Source organism: Cordyceps fumosorosea (assembly GCF_001636725.1).
Source record: "Cordyceps fumosorosea ARSEF 2679 chromosome Unknown scaffold_14, whole genome shotgun sequence".
Lineage (NCBI taxonomy): Eukaryota > Fungi > Ascomycota > Sordariomycetes > Hypocreales > Cordycipitaceae > Cordyceps > Cordyceps fumosorosea.
Window position 1 is genome coordinate 288477 of NW_017387314.1, and position 19765 is coordinate 308241.

Genomic DNA, 19765 nt, shown 5'->3' on the forward strand with positions numbered 1-19765 from the left:
CTGCTAGGGGGTGTTAGTGTTGGTAGTTGAGCTCGCATGGATGTTGGGGCAAGAAGAGGCTTGGCAACCCTTTCCGCCATGTCAGCGAAGTTGATTAGGTCAATGAGCTACCAATTCAACATGTAAGTAATGCAGCACGGCTCTAGTCGTCAATGTAGAAACAGCCAGTCGATCTTCAAACAACCGCCGGTGAGCTCCCGGAGGCCCCACAGAGGCTTTCTGTAGCCAATTAGATTGCGACATCAGGGAGCTACCCCAGACTTCCCGAAGCAAACCGCTCAACATCGCCGCCTTCTCTCCTCCTCCGACATTAGGAGCCCGACAGTTTCGCCGTGAACCGCGCGTATTTACGAAGGCGCGAAGGCAAGAAGAGGGCGACAAGAGACGCCGCAGCGTCGAACCCACGCTTTTCAAAGACAAGAATAGGGACAAGGACCACTCCACCGACACAAACCCCTTTGCTCGACTCTCTTCTTCCGACCGACCCCATCTTCTCAACGCGATCCACACCCGCCATGGCCGCTGCAGACGAATCGTTATACATGGTGTCGCAGACATCGCTTCTGGAAAAGGACGATGAGCTGGACTCGTTGCCGTCTCTTTCGACGGAGGAACTCTACTCGGACGACGAGGATGACGCGCAGGCGGAATGGGAGCGCAGCTTAGATCAGGTGCAGATGCTGCTCACCATGGTACTAGTACCATGGATGGGCAAGTTCTTCGGCCGCAAGTTTGCCTACTGGAGTATGTAACCCCGAGAGTTGCCGGCGGTGGTCTGATTCACGCGGTAGATGAAGAATTAGGTATGCTAACTGTTGACTTGCAGGCTGGGCCAAATACATGAGCTGGGTTCACGACGTCGAGGTCCGATTCACGGATAAAAAGGCATTCAACGTGGTTGGAGCGGTGGAAGCTGCCCGGTCGTTATAGTCTTGGCTGTGGTATATATCTACGACATTGCATGGCAGCTCACAGCCCGGCTCCATGGATGGAGCACTCGACGCTGCTTGCCGCCCACTGTTTGCTTCTCTGGCGTTGGGGGTATATAATCTGGTTAGAAGCCATATTTTAGGCAAAATTTATGAAGCTGTTCAACAGGGTTCTTTGCATTCTCATACGAATCATGGTGCGTGGAAGCTGCTTGAAAGACGCGGGAATGTAGCGAGGAGCTACCAAGGGAGGACTTCTCTCCCTTGGTGGTTAATATTGTCATCATTAAGAATTATCTACTATTCAACAGCTACTTTGCAACTATTGTTATACATGCTTCCTTTCACCTTGTTTATACTAGCCGCCTTCTTGAACAGATAGGTACATAGTGCATTATATTATTAGCCACCCCCGCAGCGAAGCATGCATACCTGTAGCTCTCAAGATGATGAGCACAAAATAGCACGGCGGCTGAATCTAGTCTTTAAAGGAAAACACGAAAGTTTTCCTGTGAATCGGATGTGCGCATACGGCCCCATGTTTGAAATTAGTGGCGACGCCCAGGCGGGTGACAAGAAGCCAGTGCCTGAGCTAACGTGTACAAAGCAACACCAGTGTATTTCCCTACACACAATATACTGTAGAGTCTGAGGTGCATAGAATGAAATTCTCTATACAATTTCCCCTGTGATGCGGACTCAACAAGGGATCTCTGCCTCTGTATTGTTATTATTTCGGCTATCAAGAGTGAGCCCTATTCCTCGCGTCAGCGATGCGTTTCGTCACCGACGAGGCGGCTCCTGCGTCCTATGCCTGTCAGTGATGAAGAATCATCAAGGAACGACATCCAGGCGGCGTCTACGGCAGGCGACCGCGAAGCGACCAAATATCCCAAAACAAAAATTTGGCCAGTTATGGCGTAACAACAGGTCTAAAATATCGTATCAAGTCCGCAAAATGTAGCAGAGGGCATGTTATTACTCTTTTTGGTTGCTCCATTAAGCTTGCATCACCGCAGCTTCTAGAGCCATCGTCAGCTTCTAGAGCCATCGACAGGATCCCCACCAAGCCATGCATAACATCGCATCTTATTGCATCAACCATCACATGTCGCTCCTTTCGAATTGTTTCGGTAATTTTCTCCCGTCTCGAGCTTTTGTCTCATGACTTCTCCCGTCTCGAACTTTCTCTCCATGACTTCTCCCGTCTCCTCCATGACTTCTCCCGTCTAACTTTCTTCTTATGGTTTCGATATGACGCTGTCGCTTCCTTTCTCGCCTTTATACCTACGCATCGTCTGTAACTTCTATGCAAGGCTAGAAAGATATAAAGGTCGCGTTGATTCTCGCTGGCTTAACTCGACTTTCACACTTTAAACCACAAAGAGTCATCAAAACAAGAAACGCTAAACAACAAACACGAATACTTCCATATACTATGTCTCTCTTCCCACGAACCTTGTACGACAGCGACGGCTCGTCATCCTTTACACCTTTGTTCCGCCTCCTTGACGAGTTCGACAACTACAGTCGTCAGGGAGGTGCTTCTTCCCTTGTCCATGATAGCCACCCTGGTTCTGCTTTCTGGCAGCCAAAGTTTGACGTTGGCGAAAGCGGTGACCAATACGAGCTGCATGGAGAATTCCCGGGCATGAGAAAGGAAGACATTTACATCGAATTTCCCCAGCCCCAGACACTGGTCATTCGCGGAAAGTCCGAGCGGACGTATTCAGGCACAGAGCCGTCGTCCTCGGCTGACAGGGTCGAAGACGTTTCGAACAAGCCAACCATCACCGAAGCAGGTGACGACCAAAAGGGAGATACTGTGGCACAAGCGTCACCCAAAGCCATCGAAAAGACGGAGCAGCCAAAGTACTGGCTTCGCGAACGCAAAGTTGGCGAGTTCTCGCGCTCGTTTATCTTTCCGTCTCCCGTGGATCAGGACGCCATCTCTGCAGGATTCAAGGATGGTGTACTCTCCGTTTCGGTCCCCAAGGCGAAAAAGCCCCAGCCTCGTCGCATTGCTATCAATTAAGGGCTCTTAAACAGGTTCAAGTCCATTCTTATGGAAATCATGTATCACTTTCATCTACTTGGTCAGTTTATCTGGCTAATTTCAGCAGCATTTCTGTCGCGCGGATTGTTATATACTTTCTCGTTCCTTTTAACGCATCTCTTACATTCCCTTAAACAATCATTGTATCTAGTGCTCTGCAATGCTAGCTACAATACATTCCTTGATTGTGCCGTCTTATCGTCGTGTGATTCTTTTATGTAGTTATTAATATTGTAGCCAAGGCAAATTGGCGTTTTTCCCTCCTGCATTCCCTGCTGCTTTCTTCATACTGATTATATTTTTAATAACTTGACTAGTAAAATATTAAACAAGTTAAAATAAAGCAGTATATTAACGTTTGAATAGGATGCGCTTATTAAATACGATGAACAGAAGATCATAACTATCCCGCAATTTGAAAGTGTCGATGAAAGATGGCATAAACGGCGTCAGGGAAACTCATATACCAGAGATCGTGTATCCTAGACGGTCTAGGTAGGCTGACTCTTGGACCCCGCGAACAGAATTAGTCACGACAATAGAGCTGAGACTAGTCATGTGCTTGAATGAAGGAGCTCGTCTGTGACTGCAGGTTGCCTTCGCGTCGAACATTAGTCCAGATGGTGGCACTTAGACCTGAGACATGGCCGGGCGGGAGGAGCGGGCAGCGCCCATGGGGCTGCGCATCTCGGTGAGCGAGAAGAACAGCGCACCGCAGAGGGCGGCCCAGAGGAACCACATGAAGGCGTCGCTGGCCTGCAGCTCGCGGCAGCGGTGCACCGGGTTCGTGGAGCCGTAGGCGATCCAGTTGGCCGGGCGGTCGATCACGTTTCCGCAGTTGGTGTGGCCGATGCGGGCGGCGAGGACGACGGCGCTGATGAAGGTGAAGAGGACGCCGAGGCCGTCGAGGACGGTGAGGATGAGGGGCCGGCCGAGGCTGCCGATGACGGTGGCGAGGATGCCGTAGAGGCAGACGACCCAGGAGAGGGCGGCGACGAACATGGTGAAGTTGACGGCGGCGCGGGCGGAGGTGGAGGCGTTGTAGTCCTGGGCGATGACGTTGCCGATGAGGCCGGTGATGATGATAGTACAGATGAGCGCGAAGCCGCGCAGGATGAGGTTGAAGAAGCCCGACATGGTATTGGATGGATGTGTGATTGGGCGGCTTGTTTGAGGTCAAGTTCAAGGGAAGGAGGGAGGTAGCTGGAAGCGACGAATGCTGGAGAGGCAATTGTCTTTGAAGGGAAAATGATGCTGGAAGAGCAGTGAATAGGTGTATGAAGAGTAGGCAAGAAGAAGCTGCCTAAAAGCTTGGTTCGGCAGATTCGGCGGTTCGATGCAATCGATGATGCGATCGATTGAGCTTTGTGGGGTCGGGCAGCCACTGGCAAAAACAGGGTACTCTCGATGATGTAAATGTTGGTGGCCTGTTGGGGTTTAAGCGATTGCGTTGCGTTGCGTTGCGTTGCGTTGCGTTTTTTTTTTTTTATATTGATCTCGAGAAAGTGACGAAGATCGTAGTTGCATACAATGATACACAGTTAATGTTGAGGTGCTACAAACGCTGACAATGATTTGGCCCAACAACAGAGCAGCAACGAAGGAAGTTCTCGCAGCGGTGTTACTGTGGCGCAGACACTCATGCAACCGTTACGCCGTCAAATTGTTTATTATTTTTAGGTGAAAGAAAAAATACATGTTGGATGAGCGATGACTTTACTGATTCAATCTGCCCCCGATGATTAAGTGGTACACTTGAGCTACCTACCTGCCCGGCCGTTGCTAATAACCCCTGACTTCCGACGGCTGACATCTAGATACTACATACAGTACATACGTCACTGAAGCTGGGCCTAGGGCCGGGGAAGCTGGCGGCGCTGGTCGGATATACAGGGCGGATGGGGAAGAAGGATGATGGAGAGGGGCTGTGTCTGTCGATTCGTATATCGCGACCAAATTTTGTATACAAGCCGATAAAGAAATATATTTCATACGGAATCTTTCTTTAATCGTCAAACGCCAACATAGCCTACTTATCTCGATATCGGAATTAACATGGATATAGAGTCCTTGTCGCTACGCCCAACATGATCCTACCCGGGAGGCTTCGTGCCCCTCGCTCAACTCTGCGACAAAGGCACAGACTGGACAGGATTATGGGAGTGGTACGTCAGCACGAGTGATCAAACTGCACAAGACATGTACAATGTGCATGGACTCTTCGAAACAGAGCGGCGATACCATTCTAGGAAGAAGCAGCGAGACAAGCTCGGCTGCACCCTCAAACTTACAATTAAGTCCGCGGAGCAGTCTCTCCGACCCAAGCCATCCCATCAACTTAATCTCCCATAATCAGCCGCATCGTCTGCTTCAGCACTGGGCGAAGGATCAATTTTGCGACAACTTCTCTCTCTCCAAACCGTGTAATCAAGGCCGAAGCTTCCGATAAGGAAGTCGGAACCGAACCACCCGTTTTAGAGTTTACCCTTGTGCATACGTGAGGAAACTCTCATTTCCACAGCCACAAGAGGGCCCGTACCAATACGAAGTCCATTGGTAAGCTTTTCGGAGAGATATAGAGCGGTGTGTGAACGGACATGCTTTGTTCTTCTGTTCATCGGAAGCATCGGCCCTTTTACAAGTCTCAGGACGGCACAATGCGCGACCACGTTATCAACATCGACTATATAGAGTTTTTATTCACGGGTGTTTCTTGTTATTTCCTGTTACTGATAGAACGAAGGAGGGGCGTGTACGGTTGAAAAAGGTCATCATTCCTGCCAACAGTGATCCACGAGAAGAACCCCCCATGTCATTTGACCGATAGGGTTCTCTTCCTGGCTGAGCGTCGAGCGAGCCACTGTTGAGTCGTTTAATGACCATGACCTAAAAAAGAAGGCATGCGAGGATAGTCCATAGATTTGAACTTTATTCAGAGGAAGTCTCGGAAGGAAGGGCTTCCTTCTCGGAATGACAACATCCAACGGGAGGGCGCCTGCAGAGAGAGGCGTTGGTGAAACGCCCATCTTCAAGCGCTGGGATTCATGGCATCAGCTTCAGCTTCAATTTCGCCCAATGCAATAACGAAAGCTTACTACTTACTTGCAGTGTAGTAAGCGAAGACAAGAGAAAAGTATGGGGAAGCCGTTTGGCGAATGTCGATCAACTTGTATGTAAGCCCGTGCGCGTGAGGATGGTATTGCCGGAGCTCTAAAACCGGTGCATGCGAAGAATAGTGTTGCCTAATTGCAAAACGGGCTTTTAATTTTAAATAAAGCACAGAGCTTGTGCCATGATGGTGTCAAGTCGGCCCATCACTTTGAATGCTCCTACAATCACATGCTTCTATCCATCAGCTAGGCCGTCCGTGGCGTCCCGGATCGAGCAGCATCCTTCCCTAGCAAACAGCTAGTACTCAATGATATAGCCTATTTGTATTGTCTAATGAAACTGATTTATTAGCTGCTCGTCCACGGAACCCCAGAAACGCCCAACTTCATCCTCGCGGTAGGAGACACGTGCAATACCCCGCCATATTTGTCGAAGTCTTCCTTGCTTCTTCCAAGTTGTTCCCGAGAGGGGAGGGGCGCTGGAGCATGAGCTGATGGCATTAACCCGGGATACCCTGGACAGCATCTGGATCGAAAACTTGAATCTGCCACTCAACGGTCACCGTGAATGCTGGGATACCCTGGTTCCCCCGGCCTTGGCCATGCCAGGCAATTGCCGGGCCGGCAGCACTGGGCCAGAGTCCTGCAAAACCTTGCTTTTACTGGCGTTTCCGGGACGAGTTTTGAAGGCAATCTGGGTTTCAACCATGCTAGATACTCTAGCCACCATGTAATACAGGCTCGGTATGTTGTAGTACTGATGGTGTGGCCACTGGGGCCGCTGAAAGTTAGGGCGCTTAGATACAACCTTGTAAGTGTACCACTTTGCTCTGAGGATAGAAATTTTGTTTTCGATATTCTGTTCCCAAGTAAAGAAAATTGAGTTGAACAGTTGGCCCAACTCTTTCCTCTCGGAACCAAGACGCCGTCCAACGTTATTTGTGGGTTGCTGCTTTGTCCATCTGGAGCATTCTAGGACCAACTAGAGAAAAGCTTGACAGAAAGGGCGCGCCAACAATGTCGTTACCAACGGGCCGCTAAACTTATAAGGATCGACACGCAGCGTACAAGAGCGGCGGTGTCAACAGGAAGGAGTTGGATGTCCTAGAGCAGGAGTGTATCACGTCTAACACTCATATTCCACCCGAATTATCACAACATTCATTACAGACACCTTGGAAAGCATGATTGAAATCCGCAAAGCCACCTTGGCCGAGGTGGCCGACATCATCCGCATCGGCCGGGGCGTCTTTGCCCTTACCTTTGGCCACTCCGTGCCGGACTCGGAGCTGCAGGCCTACCTGGACTCGGCCTACACGGAACCCCTCATCTCCGCCGAGCTGCAGGACGCCACCAAGGACATTTTCGTGGCCGTTGACCGCCCGGACTCGGACAAGCGGACAAGCCCCGACTCGGACGAGTCCAGCACCGCCGACAGCCCGGCCGTGGTCGGCTTCGCGCAGCTCACGCGCGGCACCTCCGTCGCCGAGCCGTGCGTCGCCCGGCTGCCCCAGGCGTCCTCCTCTGCCGAGCTGCAGCGGCTATACGTCGCCGCCTCGCACCACGGGCAGGGCATCGGGCGCCGTCTGGCAGCGGCGGCGGAGGACGTCGCCCGCGACGAGGGGTTCACGCACATGTGGCTGGGCGTGTGGGAGGAGAACGGCGCGGCGGCGCGGGTGTACGCCAAGCTGGGCTACTCGGGGATCGGCTTCCACGACTTTGCGGTGGGAAGCGTGGTGCAGCGCGACGATATCTTGATGAAGCGACTATAAAAGACCACGTCGATCGGGGGGGGGAAAAAAAAACGAAGGAAAAAGGAACAAAGAAGCGATGACGACATGGGTAATGTGAGATGTGATCAAGGAGGAGGATCAGGTTGCCGCGAAATCTCAAGCAGGTAATAACCCCGGGCTCCCGGCTCCTCGACATACGAATATACGGCGAGGAGAGGGAAGGAGGGGGTGCCACATGCAACGACTTTAGATTGGAATTTCCAGACAGAGAGGAGGGTCAGGGTCTGTGCCCGCTGGATGGAAGCCATCCAGGACAATGCACAGGCATTCGGGAATAGATTGATGGAAGGGAAGTGCCAACAAAGACGACAAGAGCAAGATTCCGAAAAGACCCTGGTCGGCTTCTATTCCGGTCCATGAGTTGGTTATGCACAGGTCGCATAGAAGAAGAGGAAGAATTTGGGAAATTATACTAGAAATGTTAGAAGCCGGCAGCAATTTAGAGTTTTTGTCATTTAAAAGCAAGGGCCTTCCCTTACTGGGCTCTTCCGTCTCGGGTCTTGGCCACATGGCAGGTGGTCCCTCTTGTCACAATGACCGAATTGCTGCGTGATTTTCCAAAACTCGTTCCAAAACTTCTTTTTAGCCCGGTCCTCTCGTGCCATTTTTTATCCCGCCTGCTCCCCGCCAGCTCTACACCCTCAGCTTTGCAAGTCGCCGGCCGTTGGTTGTTAGCTTGACCCAGGTGGCCGGTACGGTGGCGGCCGTGCAGGTTGCTGGAGCCCGTAGTTGGTGATTTTTATTAGCTTCCCCAATTTCCATTTCCCGTGTCGAGTCAGTCAGTTTTCCCAAAGGGCCAGAGGACACACACACACACACACACACACACGCTGGCTGTGATGGTTGCTGACAGGCAGACAGACGTTGAGCGTCTCCTGAACCACAAACCTTAACTCTCACCAACGGTGGCACGTTACATTATGCGAAGAGATGGGTGTCCCGGAGCCGAGACACTGGCTCATACCAACAGACGGCATGCTTTGGAATCACACAAGAGTTATTGGATGTTCACGAGAAGAAAATAAGTTGCAAGAAGAATTATAAATAATTGTAAAAAATGGTTTTCGTGTAAGAGTAGGGGGTATCATAGGTAGTGCCCATCTCCAATGCGTCTAATCCATTAATCAGGACATTGCGCATCAATGGGAGCACGCATCAAATCTTGCTAAAATACAACAATAATAATAAGCAGCAAGCAACATGAGTAAGCAAGGCTGCGTCATGGGATAAAAATGCAACCTGAAAAAAAAAAGAGATAGTGTCATGTTCTCGTAAAATAGTAATCCAAGCCAAGATGAAGGAACATCATGCCCTTGGATGTCATTTTTAGTCATGATACCAATGTGTGTAGCAGATGACAGATGTACACTGACTGACAGCTTCGGGCTCTCGAACATCGACCAAGTTCAGACATGCTGACTCGACGACTTTTCTTGGCCTCGTGTTGTCGGGCTGGCAGTAACGATAGATTGGATACCCTGGAAGTAAGGACGTGTGTCCCTGATGAGGCCGTGCTTGCTGTTGTGGCGATGTGTGTGTTGCATCATGAGTCTTGGCAGGACGTGGACGTGGGGGGTTGTCTGGTGGTGCCGGCACCGTAAATGGTTGGTTCAATCGCCGAGAAATGTCAGGGCGATGTAGCGAAACAAGAGAAGGAAGTAACTAGAAACTTGATCCTGACTTGGCTTCTCGTGTTTTGTTACGTCGCCTCGTCTTCCACCTGCCCGGTACTTGTCTAGTGCTCCGCTCCACTAGCAAATGGCGATCGTGGGGGTTATTTTCCTGCCCTGTAGTCGTCGTTTCATTACTTGAGCTGGTCATGAGGCAACGTTGCGACATGCGGGTTGGGACGAGCAACCGGTGGGAAGAGATGCACGGTGGACGGACGGAGCAGGTGGTAGGGACAGGGCGAGTGAAGGAATCACCAGATCCTGGTTCGTAGGTGTGTTTGAGAGTTTGAGAGTTTGAGAGTTTGAGGGCAAGTTGGGTGTGAGTGTGCCCAACAAGGGCAGCAGTCAGTGTTGTGGAGGGCGTGGCGTGACGTGCGTGGCCTTGTTTGGACGGGTTATTTGGTGGCGTTGTCAGCCATCGTCAAAATGGACTTTTGGGGCTTTTTTATTGTCGCAAGAGGAAACTCTCTTTTTGTCGTCTTTTCGTCGTTTTAAGCTTTCATGCTGTTCCAGTACCGAGCGCGAGCCGCAACCGCAGTTTCGTCGCCGACGAAGCGGTGCTGGAAGTAGTTGAAGACGGAGAACTCGTCGCGCGTCATGATGTACGAGTCTGGCTCGGCCTGGATCTTCCTCCAGATATGCGTGATGGCCTGATCGAGGATCTTGCGAACGGTAGCGTCCGCGGCTCCCGCGGGGCTCTCGCGTGCGATCTCGAGGGCCTGGTTGACATCGGCCATGATGGGCTGCGAAGACGAGGAGGAACCGGCTGCCGTCTTAGTCAAGGAGGCAGAGCTGCTGATGGGAACGCCGGCGACGAGGGAATCAGGATCAGGTAGACGGTGAGGCATGGTGATGACCGATGTTGTCATGTGGGAAGGGTATGGAAAGGAGGGAAGAGACGAAAGAGAGGTAGGTTGAGGAAGGGAGGAAGATGAGAAGATGAATAAGAATATATGAGGCTAGCAAGATGGGGAGAGAGCGTAGTTTGGGTTTGGTGCCTGCAAAGAGGAAGCGCGAGGGCATGTACTATTATATGTAAGGCGCCTTTGAGGAAGGAGCAGACGAGGAGGAGGAGGGCGTGTAATAAGCAAGAATGAGGGTTAGGGTGTGTGTGGTGGAGGGTGAGAGAAGAAGAAGAAGAGGGGTGAGAATTGAGGAAGAGGATGAGGTTGTATCGTTGCAACTAACTCGGTTAGACAACGGTTCCTGAAGGGCTCTGTCCTGTTCGTACTCGCAGTACTTGCAGGCAGGCAACTTTGAGTCTTGACCAGCGATGGATGCAGGCAGGCAAGGCAAGGCAAGGCAAGGCCAAGGACCCGCGAGCGTGGCCTGGCTTGTGGAGAGAAGGAAGGGGGGGGGTGTTGGAAACCTTGCTCGGGAACAAAGAAAGGAAAGGGTTGGTTTTCCAGCGATCAAACTGTGGGTTGGATGGATCCAGGCAAGGCCAGTTGAAATTCAGGGGATCCTCTGGCCTCTGGAAACTCAGTAGTGGACAGAGAGAGACGAGACAACTGCGAGAGACACAGTCGGATGGCACAGTTGTATTGCTACTACCACAGCAGGCAAGCAAGGGCTGACTAGGCTTGATTTGTGCTCATGTCCGATAATCCGGCGCAGGAGGATGAGTGGCGTGCTGGTTGGCGTAGTGTGATGCAAGATGGGCGAGCAGGGAGCAGGCAAGAAGAGGCGAAGCTGAGATTGTACTGTAGGTAACCCTGGTTGGTATGGTATGGTAGGGTATTGGTGTTGGTAGGTATGCTATCGTGACGGGATCTTGTCCTTGTGGCTGGCTGGCTGGCTGGCTGGCTGGCTGGCTGCTGATGAGGAGGCTCTGCCGTGGTGTTGTCGTTGATAACAGGTAAAGGTAGAAATGAGCGGCAGTTGAAGTTTTTATTAAAACTGGTAATAAGCCGTTGCTGTTTTGGAGGCAACGGTGGCTAATACATATATGTACACGATTCGTCTGCCTATAGACACAAGGTTTTCATGGGCAGCAGGCCCGACTGCCCATACGACGCAACTCTAATTTAGACGACGCTTGTTTATTCTAGTGATTCTATTCTCCAAGGTCAATGACTGGTCGTGTGCTCTGTGGCCAAAGTATTCGTCTTTGACCCAAATTACAAAACTCAAACGTTAAAACGGCTGGCTGCGCCAAATGAGAATGAGGCTTGGGAGGGGGCTTGTCCAGTGACATACCGGTGAGCACGGCAAGTACAGCGTTTTTTGTCTCACGTTGTTGGCCACATGGTCACTTGCTCACTAACAATAAAAGTAAAAATAAAAAGTAAAAAATAGGGAGTCGATACTTTTCCTACTAATCCAGCGGATGACCGACCGCAGGCCATGTCCACGAATCATAGCGCCGCATTCTCCTGAGAGTTTGCGTCCTTGGGTATACATTTGCCTCTGGAGCCAAAACATGCTTTGTACTAACCCGGTAGTTCGTCGCAGGCATCATTCAGTGAATGGCCTCACCAGCAAAAGCTAGTCAACACGGGAAAGCTTATTGTGGCCAGGCGCCAGCTGGGATAAGGGAAAGCTTGCCACAAACACCCAACTACATACGTATGTATACCTATGCACACATACATACATGGCCGCATACCGAGGCAATGTCGCCAAATTGAGTTATCGGGGAAGCTCACCGAGTTGTCATGGCTGAACGAACCTCCGCCTCCTCCGTAGCTGCGCCCGCTGATGGGCGGCGCCGGGCCCCGGGACTCAATAGCGAGTCCCAGTGACAATAACAATTCACCGACAAAAACATGAATTAGACTTTACTTGAGCGTCACTCAGCCCGCTTCCGCTTCTAGCCTCTTCCTCGTCCCTTTATTATGCAGGCAGGCAGGCTGCCGAGAGAAAAGATCCGCCGACGTACAGAAGTCGAGCCTGCATAAGACCATCTGGGTATGATAATGCGACAACAAATCAACATACATGGGCTCAGAAAACCCCACATGAGTCTCACATGGCATTTCCCTTTTTTTTTTTTTTTTTTTTTTTTTTTTTTCTTTTTTTCCTTTTTTTTTGGGTTTGGCTCTGGTTCTTGGTTGTTGAAGATGCATTGCTGCCCAATCAGATGTCAGAAATGAAGAACCCAATGCACCCATTCCAGCCACCTGTGCGAGGGGGAACTTCGCGGCCAACAAGAAAGACAACGTCTCAAGGCACATGGTTCTCCGACGGGAAAATGCGTTGGATACCCAGAACGGAGACAACCCGAACAACTGGAACTGGCCCCCCGGGTCAAGCGAATTCACTGACCCAAGAAACCCAAGAAAGGCAGGATCCCCGATGTTCAGAGTTCAGAGCTCAGAGTTTCAGTGGTGGTCCTTGTAACTTTTCGGCCAAGCCCACTCACTCACCGGTTAAAGAGGGGAGGGGAGGGAGGGATGATGAGGGATGGAGAGTCAGAGCCCAGTCAGCATGAGCCTGAATCGAGACTAACAGTATTCTTCACAGGCTTCCATGCGCCTTCTATTTTCAGCAATGTCCATCTTGCTAGCCCTACCAACTAAATTGTCACAAGCAACAACCAAGCTACTACACCGACCCGGTCTGGCTCATTTCATCATGGAGACGAGAGGCAAATAACTAGCGCTTGTCCACCTGGTGACCAATGCTTCGTCCGTTTAATTAGTTAGCTGCTTTTCTTCCAAGAGGACCCGGATGCTCGGTTTCCCGTGGCCAAACATCAGACTACGCTGGCGCTATTATCGAGCTGTGAGCTATCCGGCCACTCAAGAGTCGAGTCCGAAGCGCTTCGGAGATGCAGGCAAGAAACCCAACGTCATACCTATTCAACGGCCAGCCAGGAGCAGACAGACACTACCTTGGGCCGTTGGTTGTGTGTGCGTAATTTTCGCACTTGCACCCGCCGTTTACATAAGATGACAATGAGATTACGTATTCTGGCGGCCTCTCTTTCAGGATCTTCCAATCTTGACCAAGTCTCATGAGTTGTCTTGATTGCGCTTGACTTGACCCATCCCTGCCATTCCGGGGCCTTGACCAGGATTTCCAGAAAGCCACTGAACTGCCGCCACTGACGAATGTCTGGATAGATCGACGACTTTTGCCTTGGTCTCGACGCAAAACGCAGCAAGAACGGCCGTACTGCCTATTCTAGCCTGATGAAGCATAACTCAGGCCCCTCCCTCGCCCTCGCGTGAAATTTTACGGTCTTGTATTCCTGAATCGTGCATGATACGTCTGCTGCCCACTGATCGGCTTTCATCCCAGCGCTCTGGATCGTCTCTCAACGGCCGGGGTCCGTTGGGCGTCGTTGCAAGTCGCCGCTAATAAGCTTTTCAGGGCGGGCGGCGGTCTCACTGACCACAACTTCTTCAGGAGGTAGAACTGGGGTCAACAGGAGGGGAAGAGGGGAGGGGCGAGAAATTTCTTTAAACTTTAATTTATCATGCTCGGCCCGTACAAGAAGGAGGGATTGGACCGGGCTTACCCACCTGTCCATTTACACGTTAGTTGACTTGAAGAGTACGGATACAGGCGGCAACTAACGTCAAGGCAGACAAGGCTTGTGGCATTATCCATTTCGAAAAATTGGGGGCCCAGAAAGAACAGGTGCCAACTAGTAATTTGTTAGTTCATTAATTAGTTAATTAGTTGGTTAGTACCTGAAGCTAGGGCTGGAACCTTTTGCATCGACGAGATCTGGCTCGTCTCCAGGATCGAGGAGGGCATGGGAAATGACAACAGCCAAGACGGGACAGCAGGGTACAATATGCAAAATCTGAAATGTGTACCCCTCTCCTCCTCCCCTGCTTCCTGTGCTCCCCCCGGCCGGCTCGAGGGGCCGCTGCATGTATAATTTATACGGTAGCATCCAACTACACGAGAAACCCCAAGTAGCAATTAATAATACCCCAGGAAGCATGTCACTGCGGCTACCTACCAGTGACATGCTGTCACAAGCGTTGGGGAACACAAGGTTGCGTGGCCGAGGGCAGAACTCAGCCTTTACAGAATACACTTTACAGACTCACGGAAGATTTTCATATCAACATTCATAACTCTGTGTTCTGGACCTTTTACAAAAATAACCATGCAGCCCATTTCACCGCGTTCCACTCCACTGACCGAGCTGAGGGCTCTTCGCCGCCTTGACCTCTTCGGACCGTCCTGCTCCCGATGCAGGCCGAATTTATGCAGATCCAATTGGCAGATTGGCATCAACTACAGTAACTATTCCAAGATGTAAAATTTTAATTGCTGTATTGTACATGTACTCTATTGCTACTCAATTCCCACCGTCTGCTCAGCAGTCGTCAAGGAAGGAAATTGCATGGCAGATCTAGACTCGACGACTGAGACGGTGGCTTCAGCCGCGCCACCAGCTGCCAATTTTGGCCTTGTTCCGTATAGCTATATGGAGTTGTCAGTCGGCATATTCCATCACAGCTTTTTGACTTGGACATGAGACTTTATTCTCTCGCCCGGGATCAGTAAACAGCCTCTTGACGACAATGCAAACTCGTCATCCAAGACACCCAAGACCACCACTACAGTGAGTATACAGCTGTCCGTACTCCATACACCACACCTTCCTTGTCTCTTTTCACCATGGGAGTCAAGCCGATCCATTTCCGGTCACCCGTCTTGGTGGCGTTGGGCCCTCTTTTCCCACAGTTCTTGTTCTTGCATCTCCGGCCAGTCTTGAGCCAGACGTCGACAAAAGGCGCCGATGCACCGGGCTTGGTATGTTGAGGGAGTGAGCTGCATCCTTAGGTAACTAGTTCCTTCTGGTCACTTGTCAACGATACATACTGTACCTATGACGCCAGCGAGTTCCCTCCCCTCCCCGCCGCCCCCTTTCTCATTGTGTCCGCCCCCTGTAAACCTTAACTATCTTAGCGTTTGCTCAAGCGGCCCAGTGAGCGATAAGGGGTGCTAAATTCGAGCCAGGTCAAAGTCCCTCGTCACTTTCCACATTCGTCTTGCTCTCTTGCTCGGCAAAGTTCCATGACTGAGAGTGACATGCAAACTAGTAATCACTTGCTGGCCGAATAACTAGTTACCAACTAGGTAGTTGCCTTGTTTCATGAGGAACGGTCAGCAAGACACGCCGGCCCGGATGACCAAGCCGGCGCGCGGTGATGCAAGGGGGCAGAGGAATGGGCAACGGCCCGAGCAAGCCCGAAGGGTGGCGATCGTCTGTTGTGACCCTTGCCGCACGGACGAATTTGGGGTTCAGTCTTGTCGGTTATTGGGTGAAACCCGAGCGGTGTGAACATGCATGCAGATGGACGCGGATGGACGCACGTCTTGTCCATTTCATGCCGGATTTTGCCCAAGGCTAATAATAACCGGAATCTGGTCTCAAATTCTCCCATTGGCTCGGCTCTCGTTGATACCCGTACTTGCCCGTGTTTCTGTTCCTTCCACCAGACTCACAGCTTAGCACCAGACTCACGTCTACCCAGCCGCTGCAAGCATACTTCCTTGATAATGCCCCTTCTCAAGAATTAACACAGCTACAATCAAGATTAATAGAGACTAATTATCCCACAATTCCCATGCCAGCCCGCCCGCCCTCTATCAGCCAAAATCCTTGGCTTTGGGCTAGCACTCACTTAGCCCTATCAAAAAGTTACCGCCATCGTGGAGACTTTCTCTGGAGGTCCAGACTGGCGATTTCTCTGCCAGCCTAACTACTTGCTGCCGGCCCATGACGGCGCCCCGGTGGACCGGTCTTGTACGGACTACACTGCCCGCAGTAATACTGATTGTACTGGTATGGACCACTGGCCTCGGCCTCGGGGTGACACCAGTCAGTGCCCATGATGGCTTCGTGGGGACGACCTGCAGTAGTGGCTTGTCTCATGTTGGCCTGATGTCTTTGCAGCGGCCAGCCTGCGCATTAGCGCCCTGGGGAGTTGATCTGGGTCTCAAGCCAAGGCTCTGGCCTTTGCAATGGGGCGTGGTTGCAAGATGCATCCAACACCATTAACACCATAGTTTCCGGTTTACTGAGCGTATTGTTGAGGAGCAAGTTTTGGTAGCTTGATAGGTTTGAGCCTCTTCTATCAGGGCTCTTTCTTCTATTGAGTCTCTTTCATCGAGTCTCTTCCATTCTCTCCCGTCTTTCTCTTTCTCTTTCTTCTCTTTCTTCTTCTTCTTCTTCTTCTTCTTCCTCTTCCTCTTCTTCCTCCTCCTCTTCCTCCTCTTCTTCTTCTTCACGCGCAATCCACAATCCACCTGGAATTGTGATCGGCATATCCAACCTACATGCCGTACTCCAGCGTAGAAACAAAATTTCATCAAAGCACGATCTGATGCCAAGCGTATGGAGCAGCTAACTAGTTGTTAGTGAAATAAGTGAAGATTTCGGCAAGAATGCCCTTCATCCACGGATCGAGAGACCCTCGGCTCGTGCGTGCTCCCAATGCGACGGGGCTTTACCATCTGGCAGGTGGGCGGCAACATTGATTGTGTCCATTCTATTTGTGTTGTCAACCTTGTCAACCGCATCATCACTATTCGCAGTAACTATCCAGCATTCCCCAAAAGGCCGTGCTCGTAACCCCAGCCGAACTAATAAGGGTTCGTGCACACACGCTGTTCATTTCACCTTGCATCGTTCTAAGCGTTTTTCGATGCTTGTCTCTCCACTATCTTGTTGAAGGACGAACAGTATTCGCTGGCGAGACGTTGCTGCGGCTTTGTACCCAGTACGCCAACTCAGACTAGGAACCTAATACACAACAAGTATTGCTTGTATCTACTTTCAGAAGCCTCGGCAGCCGTTACCCGGTGGCAAGGACCTTCAGCTTCCCATCCTTCCCATCCCAGCACTGCCGTTTACCAAGTTAGCCAGTACAAGTGAAGATGAATGACGCTGGCCGCCAGGAACCACCAGGGATTAGGCTCTTCTATCACTTTTTTCGCCTCGTGAGGCGCCACAGCTGGCAAACTAGTACCCACAAAGTTCAAACTCTATTTTCCAATAGGTTCACAGGCAAACAGACAAGGGTGCTCGTAACTAACTAGATGGCTAGTTCACAGTGAGTTACTAGTTGGTCAGTAACTGTTTGCCTGGGTAGATTCCCGGCACCATGGCTTGGGCAACCCCGTACCAGTAACTAACTAGACAGAAACTCTCTTTTTTGTCATTCACCATACCGACTCTCCGTCTCACCAACCCACGCGCCTTAAACTCTAGCTGCCGGGCGAATTATACCATTCAGGAAACCGCTCCTGTGGAGCCAAACTGGTTAGCCAAGTTAGTTGGACAAGGGAGCTGGATGCACTGTGAAACTCGACTCGCTTCAAGCCCTATGATGACGAATGCAATCTAATTATAACCCCCACGAACCCAGGATCATCACTTGTCATCTACTTGCTGCAGAGTTATCGTTCGTCCGAGGGTAAGAATCCTGGATAATCGTCGTTGCCTCGGGCGTTTACCGAGACGCGATCGGCATGATTTCTCTCTTTCCTCGCCCTCGCCCACGAACCGTGTAGTCCCGACGAAGGGCATCATCGTCTGCCGTGTCTGGTTATACTTTGACGCTGCATATGCGCACGTCTCAGCCGCTGGCCCCAATTTGGGGCTGTTGTGGCGCGTGCTGTCAAATCTCTTCCCCCCCCCCCGCCCTTCAGCAGCCGAAGGTGACGGACACCCTACCCTGTGGCTGTGCGCAACGCACATGTGCTGCTCTACTTGCTTCCATTACGAAGTATAATAGCATCGTCGAGGCTTGCCCAGCTGGGTTGAGGCCGGTGAAGTGGCAGATTAGCCGTGCCCATGAAATAGACTTTTTAAAAGTCAGTTCATGAGACGGTGAACCTCGCTTACAACGGTAAGGGCGTCCAGCCAAGTGTTTTGAAGATGTCTCTTACCTAGAGTTTGTAGGAATCCGGTCCATGCCGACTTCTGGAGTGAACCCGGCACTGGTAATCCCGTCAAGCCACAGCGTAGTATGGCGTTGGAATACGATATAAATACATCAAAACCAGGAATAACCTCTGAGTTTGGACCATAGTACGGGGAAGTCTTCTAACAGGGCAACGAGACCTGCGTTATTATCGCTCCTTCGCCTTGGCAATTGTGGCGTGATGAGGCTCAAATTTACTACTTGGACAACGGCAGTTCACAACCTTGGCATTGCATTATTGTACTTCGTATTGGAATATCACTTTTAACTCTTCCTGCAAATTTGTTAATTACCGGATTTACTTGCCACAGCATGCATCTCGTTGCACGGATGCCGGTCCCAATGGCGGAAATAGGCTTTCGCTCTGCGTCAGATATTGGCCCTGGTATGTGCCAAGCCAGGAATGCCACAACCGTTGATAACTCGTTTGTTAATTCAATAAATCGGGTTTTAATGTCAAGTTATATACAACAGGCTTCTGGGAGCCATTGGTCAAGTGAGCCTGGGAAGCCCAGGCTCATCAGCGCCCGGCCAGCTGACGGGTTGGCATGAGACAGTATATCGAGGACACGGGCGAGCTATCAAACTCTATATCGCAGTAGCCCTCGCTTGAAGCCACGCAGCCTACGCGTCTACCTTGCAGTCGGTCGGTTTGCCGTTGCCTCAGCCACGTCTGTGGTTGCGTCCAAGGACCCTTGATCGTATGAGCGGACAACTTACTGAACTGACTTGGGTTCACGGCAGATGTACCTTACAACGGGACCATTTTTATACTTTGGCTAATGTTTCTTATTGAGCGGGCGACCCCTTCGGTCCATGCCAACAGTGAGTGAGCCCAGACCCTCAGCTTTCTTGCAACCCCAAGCTTGGCAATAGATAGACTCTACTCTAAGCGCCCTGCCTACAACTAATAAGTTAAACTCGTTGGCCAACTTGCCACAATTGTCGAAAAGAAAGTATCGAGAGTCATGTGAGGAGGATTGAAACACTACGCCGCACTTTTTTTCCATCATCGGGGGGTTTTTTTTTTCTTTCTTTGGTTTTGTCTTTGATCTCATGACCAAGTAAAGGCGCCGGCCATTTCAGAAAAAGAAACCCTCAAAAGCAAGAATAGCGCAAAAAACGGAAGCTGATGTAACCGTTACAACGGGGAGCCTAGATGCCAATACTTACTAGCTTAATCTTCAGAGTACATGGTTGTTGGCCTACGGCAGATGTACACAGCCCAGACGATGCCACCGCGCTCGTTTCAGCCAGCAGCCTCACGCTAACCAGGTAAAAAGAGACCGCCAAAACACTCAAAGCCA

At 51.0% G+C, this 19765-nt stretch overlaps 5 protein-coding genes across 5 annotated transcripts; 3 read left to right on the top strand and 2 right to left on the bottom strand.

Annotated features, from left to right (window-relative positions):
* Nucleotides 1–515: 515 nt before the first annotated feature.
* ISF_05745 (hypothetical protein) lies at nt 516–930 on the top strand (the record flags this gene model as incomplete). Its single annotated transcript, XM_018849350.1, has 2 exons — nt 516–744; nt 827–930. 2 exons carry the CDS (start codon nt 516–518, stop codon nt 928–930), a joined length of 333 nt encoding a protein of 110 aa, XP_018703377.1.
* Nucleotides 931–2367: 1437 nt separating this feature from the next.
* On the top strand, nt 2368–2964 carry ISF_05746 (heat shock protein 30; the record flags this gene model as incomplete). The annotated part of the gene is made up of 1 exon (XM_018849351.1): nt 2368–2964. The coding sequence occupies one exon, from the start codon at nt 2368–2370 to the stop codon at nt 2962–2964; it is 597 nt and encodes a 198-aa protein (XP_018703378.1).
* Nucleotides 2965–3615: 651 nt separating this feature from the next.
* ISF_05747 (MARVEL-like domain protein) lies at nt 3616–4122 on the bottom strand (the record flags this gene model as incomplete). Its single annotated transcript, XM_018849352.1, has 1 exon — nt 3616–4122. One exon carries the CDS (start codon nt 4120–4122, stop codon nt 3616–3618), a length of 507 nt encoding a protein of 168 aa, XP_018703379.1.
* Nucleotides 4123–7279: 3157 nt separating this feature from the next.
* On the top strand, nt 7280–7867 carry ISF_05748 (Acyl-CoA N-acyltransferase; the record flags this gene model as incomplete). Its single annotated transcript, XM_018849353.1, has 1 exon — nt 7280–7867. One exon carries the CDS (start codon nt 7280–7282, stop codon nt 7865–7867), a length of 588 nt encoding a protein of 195 aa, XP_018703380.1.
* Nucleotides 7868–10049: 2182 nt separating this feature from the next.
* ISF_05749 (hypothetical protein) lies at nt 10050–10406 on the bottom strand (the record flags this gene model as incomplete). Its single annotated transcript, XM_018849354.1, has 1 exon — nt 10050–10406. One exon carries the CDS (start codon nt 10404–10406, stop codon nt 10050–10052), a length of 357 nt encoding a protein of 118 aa, XP_018703381.1.
* Between the last annotated feature and the right edge of the window lie 9359 nt (nt 10407–19765).